Genomic DNA, 10636 nt, shown 5'->3' with positions numbered 1-10636 from the left:
CTTATTTTCTTTTAATCCTTACAGCAGCCACCTGTGGTAGATACTACTCTTATCTGCTTTACAAATAACCGACTCTCTATAAAAGCCATCTTTATTCATCTCAGCAGTCTATTTACATGGATTCAAAAATAAGGCTCAGGGAAAGCAATCAATTTGCCTAACGTCCACATAGCTGATAAGTGGTAGAACTAACAGCTGAATCATGGTCAGCTTGACTCTACTGTCCTGTCTTTTTTTCCTTTGACTGTATTTTCAGTAAGTGTCTGTGGTGCACGAAACTGATAGAGTCAGCATCCCAAAGCACTGCCACAGGCTGGAATGCAGAACCAATCCCCAGTGATACATGAAAGCCATCATATTTAGCAGAAGCACACAGGAGAGGTTTACCTGCCCATCCAAAGGTCTGTGCACCCATCCACCCATGCATCCGGCTCCTGATCAGCAACTGAGCTACCTCTGTATCCATGGCAACACCATGAGGTTGGCTAGAGAGCCATGCCCACCACATAAGGGTGGGTAGGCAAGGTTCAGGGAGGACATATCAATAATCTCCCCCATGCCCATTCCATGCTGATCAGATCAGTTGCAGGGCACAGTATTTTTCCTCTGGCTCATTGAAATGAGAAAGAAATGGTAGTATTTTATTTGCAGGAGTACCTGAAACAACTGGGATTATAAAAAAAAACAACAACCAAAAAACAGATTTTCTTAGAGTAATTTTAGGTTCATAGTGAGATTGAGTGAAAGGTACAGGGATTTCCTAGGGACTCCCTGCCCTCACGTACAGAGGCCTCCCTGACTGTCAGTGGTTCCATATCAGAGCGGTATGTTTGTTACAGTCCATGAAGCGTCACCAACACATCACTTCACCTTCAGGCCGCAAGAGCCTGGGTTTGGGTGAGGTTGCACTGAGGGCCCACTTTGAGATCATGCTTTCCCGTGACCTCTGTCGCACTGCACCAAGGCCCGAACTCAGGGTTAGCTGACTCCCAAGCATAGGCAGGGCCTGAGAGCTGTGTTCTCTGTGGCCGGATGACTGCCATGTAGGGTGACACATGTGGAAAAGTGGCTTGGCCTGGAGTTGCCATCTCCTGAGGGGAGAGGCCTGGCTGTGTTATTCTGGGTGCCCTCATGGGGAAATGCCCAGACCAGGGAGTGAGACTTGTGGCAGGGACATTTTGTTTACATGACAGAATAGCCCTGGGGTAGCAGGGGTCCTCTAAGGACTGAAAGGTGCTGCCACCAGAGGCTCTGATGTTGATTTGTTTAATTTGGCTCCGCCTCTACAGAGTACCCACTGTGTGCCTGCCCCGGGCTGGGTGTCAGGGAGGAACAAGACATGCTCCCAGCTCTCGGGGTACAGTCTAGTGAGGGAGGCGGCTGTCATGGTGCTACTGGTTGCTGCAGCTTGTGACGTGGTGGGATGTGGGGGTTCCCTTGGAGGTGAGTGTCATGGGAGTATGATAAAATGAAAAAGAGCTGGCTCTTTCAACTGAAGAAACCCAGTCAGCTCTGAGCCAGGCATCCGCAAAAGGACTATGTGAACAGGCTTTCCTGGGACATTTGGGGCCAGTCTTTAGGCAGGCAGAACCCTAAAGGGCACAGCCCCTGCCTCCTGCCCCTAGGCTTCTAAGCAGGCCCTCTCCAACCTACCTATCAGGGGAACCATGGAGCTGTCCCCTGTCATGAAGCATGTTTACTTGTTGCAGGTTGGTAAGCCACCATTCAGGGAGGGCCTATTGATCCTGCTGCCTGGACTTTAAACTCAGAATCCTGCTTTTCCTTCTAGCAGACGCCCAGTGCCTGGGAATGATCTGAAAGCAGAAAGTCTGCTGCTTCAGGTATGGCTCCCACCTGGCCCCACTTTGGTGGTGAGTGGCCACCACCAAAGTCTCTATTATCCAGATTCCAAGCCTTGGAGGTGATGAGGTGAAAGTGACTGATGAGGCCAACAATAAATAGCATACTTGGCACCCAAGCCCATGTTAACTCACCACATCCCCTTTACAGGAGGCTCTACCTCAAGCCTATAAGAGAGGAAAGAAAATAGATTTTGGGGACTTCAGAACCAGCACCAAAGCAGAGCCCAAGCACCGCTGCCCATGAGATCCTGGCCATGGGGCAAGTGTGGAGGTGCTCTAGAACAGGGCCCAGTTGGTGCTCCCCTCAGGCCTTTGGGAGCTTTTTCTCCTCCCACTATCCCACTATCCCACTATCCTTCCCCCCAATTTAGAACCATCTCAGATACCGTCTTTCCCAGGAAGCCTTTGTAGATGAGTCTGAGCTGATGGATGATTTTCCACTTACCACGGAATGTCATACCTACAAGCTCCATCTCTACCCCACTGGGGGCTATTTTACTGGGACTCACAAACTTGTGTCAGCTCTAGCATCTTTGACTACACTAGGAGTTAGGCTGATGCCACCCACCCCTGGGGTTTTCCTGGCCTCCTGCTGCTTCTGAGACACAGCCTTGCCCTTGAGCATGTACAGTGCTGCTTTCTGTTGGTGTGGATGGGCCAAACCTCAGTTTCTCTAGATTTCACTCCCTATGTACAGCGTAGCTATGTTGGACTAAGGATGGGCACTTTAAAAATAAGTAACCTAAGATGCTCAATTCTCAGGTCTGCCTGGAATACTCTCAACCCACACCCCTACAAATCCTTCAAGACCAGGTGAAATGTCACCTCAGACCTTCTCAGAAAACATTATCAGGATCTGCCCTGTGCTACCACATCACTTTACATTATTGTCTGTGGCCAGCATGTACTGACTGTTCTGGAATCTGGAAATCTGGAAGCCCTGCATTCTTTGAGCAGGGATTATTACAATAGAGCACAGTGCTTGGACCAGTGTGATCTAAATGAGGATGCATGGGTGAATAAATAAATCCCTCAATTCATCATGTTCATCCCTTTAAAAAAAAATCTGCAGCCAGGAGCAGGTATGTAGGGGGATTGGACAGAGAGGTCTCCATGGTCTCCAGAGAGAAGATGTCAGGTATCCAAGTCCTAGGCCTATAGGTCAGAATGGGGCAATAGTGGGCATATCCCAAGGGAACCTGAGCCACTGAGGCAGGGGATGCTTCCAAGCCATCCAGCTTTGGGTCTTTTGCTGTGCTGAGAGTGGCGGTGCCAGAACTGGGACAATGGCTGGGTCTGGCAGAAGGACCCAGCCTTTTTGAAGTGACAGAAAGTTTGTCCTAAATCTGACTCAGCTAGAAACCTGGAAGTGTGGTCTTGGATACCTGGGGTGTCTACAGGGGGAGACTGGCAGTGGGGCACTGAGGATTGGGGAAGGGGCTGGGCCTGATGTTTCCAACCAGAGCTCTGCCTGGAGAGGCTGTGCCCGGGACTAATTGGCTCACCCTCCTTCCATTGCTGCTGGAGAAAGTCTTGGCTAATTTGCCGGAACGCTCTAGTTAAATGCCAATTAGGACATTCTGTCCACTGCTCTCTTCCAATATATTAATAATGTAATTAAGCATTTATTGCCTGCACAAATTAAAAATTAACTTAAATGGACAGGATGGAAAAGTGAGAAAGTGACCGTTTAAACAACCAATTTGCATCTTATTCTAATATCAACATCTAAACAGCCCTGTCCAGGGTGCTAGGTTTGGCCTTCCAGTGAGGGGCTCAGCCAGAGGCCAGCAGCTGCGGGTTCTCCTCTATGCCTGATTCTACCTGTCTTGCCCCAACCCTAGGTGTGGAGGACACGGCCTTGCACACAAAACAGCAGGAGGGCTTTCTGCTTAGTGTATACCTTTTTTTTTTCCTATTGACCCTACTCCCTCTTCCAGGGGCCTATGGTGTGGATTTCAGTGAAAAAGAGAGGCTACCAGGGCTGGAGGGGCTGGAGGGAGGGGCAGAGCCTCGAGGCCCTGGCTTTCCCACCCCTAGGATTGATTTGTCCTGCATTCCAGCCCAGGAGATGGGAAGCAGATGGTGCTGGTGTGGGGAGGAGGTGGCCAAGCTACAAGACCTTCCCTGCAGCCAGCCCCACGGAGCGAAATGGGGGGTGGGGTGCCAGCTGTGTTCCAGGGGGAGCTGGGTTGCATCGTATCCTCAGAATAGAAAATGAAAGGACACAGCTCCCTCTTTGCTGTCCCTAGGGATCTGTCTAACACAGCAGGTGTGACACTGCTGGTTTTCTTCTCCAGGGAGCCACAAGAGGGGTCTTGGCAGGAAGGAGGGCAGCAGGGAGTGGAGACCAGAGGGGTGAGGCAGGTGAATGGGGCTCAGCAGCTGTGGGAAGAAGCCAGTGTGGCCCTGGGGAGCACTGCTTTTCCTTGAAGGCATCCCAGGCCTCCCTCTGAAGGAGGAGCCTAGCAGACACTGCCCTTCTCCCCATCTCAGCCTCCACCCTCTGTCCAAGGTCTTCCTACTTGTGTGGGAGACAGTTCCACCACAGCCTGGGTGCATTCTCCTTGGGGTCTCCTGCAAGATAGTGAGGTGAGGCTGTCACAGACTATGGCTTTGGGCATAGGGTGGGGGGGCTCCCATCTTCTCCCCTACCCTCTTGCCAATGTATCTTTTCCAGCATCACCTCCATCTTCCCCACTGCAGTGACACAAGGCAAACAGGTTTGTGTTAAACACTTTATTTATAAAAAAGTACATTTTTCTTCCTCAGTACATTTTTCAATCCATCTTTTTTTTATACAAGTAAAAGGAGGTGATCCAAACACCCCTTAGGTCAGAACCAGGAGAATCTGCTGGGCCGTCCCCAGGACCAAAGACGAAAATGGTGACGAAGAAACCGAAGCAAAGGAAGCGAGTCACACTCAGAGGTGAGGGTGGCAGCTTCTCCTGGATTTTGTTTCCATTTGTACAAAAAAAGGAAAGCCATTTTTCCTGACCAAGCCCATTCCTCACAGCAGGGTCAGAAGAGCAGCAGCAATGGTGGCAGCAGCGTGGCCTGGAGCCCTAGCCTCCCGGGCATCGCCCTTGCCCCTCCGCAGGAGAGGGTTTCCATTGGCAGTCAGGCCTGGCAGGGCCTGGGAGCTTGCCCCCTTGTCCTAGGAGAGGAACACAAGAGTCTGCCAGGCTCAGTCAGCTGCCTGCATCCACCTGACACAAGTCCCGATGCTTCTGCCTTGAGGATGGCAGAAAAGTTCTTGGGCCAGTGGCTGGGGCACCTGTGGAGCCGGCAGAGGGGGCACATGCTCAAGCCCTGGGCCTCTGTGGGTCTCCTTCGGGCCTGAGCACTGGGAGGTCCCCGCTTCTCCTTCAAGGCGTCCAGCAGGGTACAGCCATTCCTCTGCCATGTCTACCTGTGTGTGCTGAGCGCCCATCTGGGCATGAGTGTGCACGCATGCACACACACACACCTGTGCTTGGGTCTGTGCGAGGTGCGTGTGCCCGCCGTGTGCATGTGTGCTAGGCCTGAGGTGGCTGCACTTGCAGCCTTGTGTTCACTGATTCTGTGCTGCTGCTTTTCAGATCCTCTGGCAAGAGGGGACTTGGATGGTCGTTGCACATTAGAACGATACCAAAATCTGCAAGGACACACGGGCATAGGGGTAGACAGCAAGGACCAGGAGAGCAACACGAGGCAGGATGACGACGGGGGAGGCCTCGGCACAATGAATACCAAGTTTATTTTATTTTCAGCAAAGCAGCTCAGCTCATGCTGGGGGCATGAAGGAGACGCAAAACGTCCACATCTTCCTGCTGGGCTGGATCTCCCTTTGCTAGCTATGTCTGCAGCCCAGCAGCAGTACCCACTGCTGGCAAACATGGGACCTGGAAAGCCCCATGTACCTAGGCCATGTGCTGACCCCTACCTCATGCCCTCTCTTCACCAGGGCAGCAGCTGCCTGGCAGGCTCCTGACCCCAGCTGTGTGGACCCCACAGTTTGTGCTTTGCTTGGGAGAAAGGTGTGGATGTGGGGACCAAGTGCTTTGGCTAGGCCCAGAGCCTCCTTGGTCTGTCCCCAAATGAGGAATAGTTAGTGGCAGTGTGGGGGAGACGCAGGAGGACGAATCTTCTGTTTTGGGGCTCCACAGGGACAGAAAATGCCTCTATCAGGTAGAAGCCTTAGCCTGCTTCCTGCCTGGGCACAAGGGAACCAAGAAGAGAGGCCAGACTGGCATGAGGAGGGATGGGACAGTGCTGTAAGGTGGGAAAGGTCCCCTGCCCCAGGGGACACTAATACTTCGGGAGAAGCGGCCCAGCTCCTCCACTTCCCTCTGCCCTGGGACTAAAATGATCCTAGATTTTTCTTCTCACCTCCACCTCATCCAGTGTCCCCCATGCCATGAGGGGAGAGCCGCCCCGGGGTTCACATGGCTTCAGACTTCTGCTACGTGGCTACTGGGCGGCCTGGACTAGGGTCAGGGCAGTGAGGGCTGGTGAAAGTGGCCCAACGGGTGGGCCCAAGGTTGCCAGGGCAGAGATGGAGGTTCAGCTGGGGTTCAATAGCAGCACCAGGGAGGGAGTAGGTGGGGACTGAAGGGCTCCCCTAGGAAGCCTATGGCAGGGTGGGTCAGTGCCCGTGGGGCACAGAGTGGTTTGCCTCCCTCCCCCCAACACTGGCCATCCTACAGAGCTTGACACCCTGGGCTGAGGGAGCTGAGATCCTAAGAGGCGGGCCTAAGGGCGCTTGGGGCCCGCTCCTGTTATCCCAGGGTCTTCCCATGGGCACGTCTTTTGGAGTGCCAGGGCCCTGGGGGGCAGATGGAGGAACTGAGGCACTTGGAGCTGGGAGATGGAGGGGGCTGGGAGAGGCCTTCCTCCATGGCATCTGTGGGAAGGCCCAGTCCTGGTTGCCCGAGAGAAACCCCAAGTCCCGCTCAAGGAGGGAATCTGTGCTCGCAGCCCAGAGCAGGCACCAGAGGGAGCGGAGCAGGGAGTGGAGGGTGGGTGAGCAGTGGGCTCCCTGGCTTCTCCACCACCCTTACATTTTTTGGGAGGCCCATGATGTCCACACTGGCCTTCATGTGTGAGGTGCTAGCTGTGCCCCTGCCTACCAGGCTGTGTGCAGAGCTTTTCCCATGCAGAATTCTTTCTCTACATAAATACTTCTTTGCCCCTGACTCCTGCAGGTACTTCTGGGATCCCAGCCCTGACTTTCCAAGAGAATCAAGTGTTGTTAGCACTTGACAGATAAGGGAGAAATCTGAGAAACTTCCATGTTGTAAGGGGAAACCCTAGAGTGGTGGCCTCCAGGAGGTTCCATCCTCGATGTCCCTGGAAGTTTCCACAGGCTGCTCCTACCCCTAGCTGGGAACGGGGAAAGAGGCGGAGCAGAGAGGGACAGGCCCTAGGCAGGGTCCAGCCTGGGTGGGGCATGTGATCCCAGGGGACAGCAGGCAGCCATAGGGTGGCGTGTGTGCATGTACGTTGTGCATATGTGGGCACAGGCATACAGGAAGTGTGGGCAGAGTCCACCTGGGGTCCTCCCCTCTGCGGGGAGCAGACTAGGGGACGGGGAGGGAGGCACCAGAGCTGGGTTGACTGAGTCTGTAAACCAATGAGGAAAAAAATGTAATACCACCTTCACCAGGTAAGCACACTGCCCAAGCTCCAGGTGGGAACCTCAACAGAATCACTTAACAAACAAGATGTCCCTGGGTGCTCTGGAGAAGTCACACCCCCACCTCTAGGTCACACCAGCTGTCTCGATGAGGCCCCACACCCCAACTGCATCAGCTTATGTGGGGGTGTTGGGTTCCCTCTCCTTGGGAAGAGGAGCAGCATTCGGTGGAGGGGGTAGGGGATCTTCTGCTTGGAGCCCCTCAGCGCTCCTCCCCAACAAAGGGAACACAAACAAATTCCAGTGTTGGGGGGCCGGGGAGGGCTGGCTCCCCAAACCCTGGAGGGATGCCCAGGTACACAAGACAAGAACAGGGCTCCCCACACAGAGGGCAGTGGGGGGGGTCATTGAAGAAAGGTATAGCAACACCAAAGCCACAGTGGAACACAACACCACAGGGGAGGGCCGGAGGAGGAGCAGGAAATCAAAACAACGCCAGGTCAGGGCTGCCCTCCACTTGCCTGGCTTCCCAGGAGTTCAGGGCTGCCTCTGGGCAGGAGCTGAGTCTCTGTGTAGCTCCCGAAGGAGCTGGCAGCGGGGCAGGAAGGGGGCGTGCGGGTAGGGGCAGGGAGATGTGGGCACAGACAGAGGCCCCAAGGAGGGGCTACACGTACCACTCCTTCTTGGAAATGAAAGACCCGTCGTTCTGAGAAACCATGTTCTCAGCCAAGTCCAGCTGCTCAGGATCGTACTGGTAGCTCAGAGTCCGGTCCCCGTAGCCGTCCTGCCGGGCCTCGGCTTCATCCACTGTGAAGTAGGGTGGCCGCTTGGTGTCCTCATCGTATTTGGGGTGGGAGCCGCCCATCTTGCGGTCACCCCCTCCGTCTTCCTCCTCTTCCTCTTCACAGCTGCTGCCGCCCAGCGGGCCGGCCTTCTTCTCATCGTCTGAGTCATCCGGGTACTGCAGGTTCTGTGCCATGGGTGGGTGGTGCTGAGGGATGCCTGCCTTGCTGTAGCCATTGCCGTACACGTGCTTCTTGGTGCTGTAGTCACCTTTGAAGGTGTGCCGACGCCGGCGCAGGGCCACCAGGATAGCGCCGACCACAATCAGGACCAGTAGGACGCTCCCCGCCACGCCCCCAATGATGGCTGTAGGCACTGGCCCCGCGCGACGCCCATGTTCAGGTGGAGACGGGGTGTAGGGGAATTCTGGGTGAGGAAAAGAGATGGAGGGGACAGTGTCAGCGTCTGATCCTGGGGGATCAGCAGGGGCGGGGAGGGGACGGAGGCAGGGGAGGAAAGGCTGGGCTGGGAAGTGCATACCCCTGGCTTGAGCCCCAGTTCCAGGAGCCCCTTGGCCTCCCTCCCTTCCTGGAGCCCAGCCTGCTGTAGAGTTGGCAGCTGCGGTGCGACAGGCAAGAGGAGAGGTAGAAGACCGCGCCCACGTTGCCAGGTTTTTCCACCCTGATCATCCTCTGAGGTGGTAATCCCCCAGCCCTAACACAAACTCTTGGTGTCCCTGTGCACTAGCATGGATGGGGATCTGCTGGGTGCTACTCACTGTCACAGCTCTACAAGGTAGGAATGCCATCATTGCTGTTGAGCACATCAGCAGACAGGGTTTAGGGCAGTAACTTGCCCAAGGACGCCCAGCTGATGGTGCAATGTTGCCTGTATCGATGTCACCAATCCCCTGGCTGCTCCCATACACAGCTGTGCTCCAACATTATCCTTGTGACTCCATGGACTCAGATCCTAGAGCAGACTAGGTGCCCTGCATCTGCCCCCAGGGCACAAATGAGTTTCCATGCTCTGGCTGGGAGGTGTCCTGCAAGTACCAATCAGCTGCCAGAGTATCAGAAACCAGGGCTGGGGCCCTTGTCTGTGGTCAGGTCCTGTGGACCCGGCAGAATACAGGGCCAGACAGAAATGGGAGCTGGGGAGCGTGTGTATGCAGCGAAGATCAGCACACGGCACAAGCACGTGCACAAGCATGCTGCTGTGATGATGGGTGTATTCAGATATGGACACCTTGAGGACACTGGAGATGGGAAGAGAGTAAAGGGGAAAAGAAGAGAAGAGATTAGGGGGCAAGAGACAAGTCTGCTGGCTTTTACGGCATCTGGGCCAGGACACGGTGTGGTTCTGCTCTGGGCCTTGCAGCCCTGCTCTTGCAGGGCTTGGGGAGATTGCATGAAGTCAGGCCAGGCCAGAGGCCACAGAGGTCCCAGGGTGAGGCTCAGGGAGGTGGTTCTCAGCACCACCACAGGGTGGCACCGGAGACCATGGCAGGCCCAGGGCAAGACAGGAGGCTGATGGGGCAGCTCTCCTCCTCTCTTTGGCCAGGGTGAAAGGGTCTGCTTGGGCCTATAGTGAGGCCCTTGGAAGTGGGCTGCAGCCAGCTCACTCCGTGATTCAGTGTCACTCACTGCATTGGAATCAAGTTCCTCCTGTGAGCCCCACCCCCTCTGCCGGGTGGGGTGGCCTGAACCAGTGGGGTGCTCTCCCAAGGGTGGAGATTCTGGGAATCAGAAAGGCCTTCTCTTAGCTGGAAGGGCTCAGGAAAACACATGGGGCCCAGAGAAGGGGAGGCCATTTGTCCAGGTCACATGGGTGAGCTGGGGCCACTCAGATACTCCTGTGCCTGGAGCTGGTGGAAGGACTGGGTTCCCCATTTGTCACCCCTGTCCTCAGGGCAGGTCATTGAGGAGCTGCCTATAAATATTTCCTGAATGTCTGTCCTGACTGCCTGGCTCTGGGACAGGCTCCTGGATCCTCAAGCTCCTCTCAGCACACCAGGTCTGTCTGTTTACTGCCCTTAGAATGGCCCCACACCTGCTCTCTTGAGAGGAGTGCCAGGGCTACAAGTATCCTGCAGCAGCAGGAAGGAGCTTTGCTTCCTCTGTACTTCCAACTTGCTCACTTCCTCTTCAGTTCTCACCAGATCTCAATGGTCCCCTTTCTCCTTACTCCCTCGTCCAATCAGCACACATGTCCTGAATCCCCCTTAGCCATGGGATGCAAGAACCCCAGCCTTGCTAGGGAGCCAGGTGACATGCTTAATGTCAGAGCAGCGAGCAGCTACCAAAGGACCTCGCAGTGGAGGCTCAGGAGTGTAGGGGAGTGACAACACTGCTGTGGAGCTGCAAAAGGCACC

General features: G+C 54.9%; 1 protein-coding gene across 1 annotated transcript in view; it reads right to left on the bottom strand.

Moving 5' to 3' along the window:
* Window positions 1–4621: 4621 nt before the first annotated feature.
* Nectin1 (nectin cell adhesion molecule 1) overlaps window positions 4622–10636 on the bottom strand; it is a 61957-nt gene continuing 55942 nt past the window's right edge. Inside the window, exon 6 of the mRNA XM_023721170.1 lies at window positions 4622–8688. Coding sequence (XP_023576938.1) covers window positions 8144–8688 — 545 coding nt within the window. The 3' untranslated portion in view covers window positions 4622–8143. The remainder of the gene's footprint in view (window positions 8689–10636) is intronic.

This window comes from Octodon degus, unplaced genomic scaffold, assembly GCF_000260255.1.
Source record: "Octodon degus isolate 3935 unplaced genomic scaffold, OctDeg1.0 scaffold00080, whole genome shotgun sequence".
NCBI lineage: Eukaryota > Metazoa > Chordata > Mammalia > Rodentia > Octodontidae > Octodon > Octodon degus.
The sequence above is the reverse complement of the archived record's forward strand: the minus strand, read 5'-3'. Positions and strand labels throughout refer to the sequence as shown.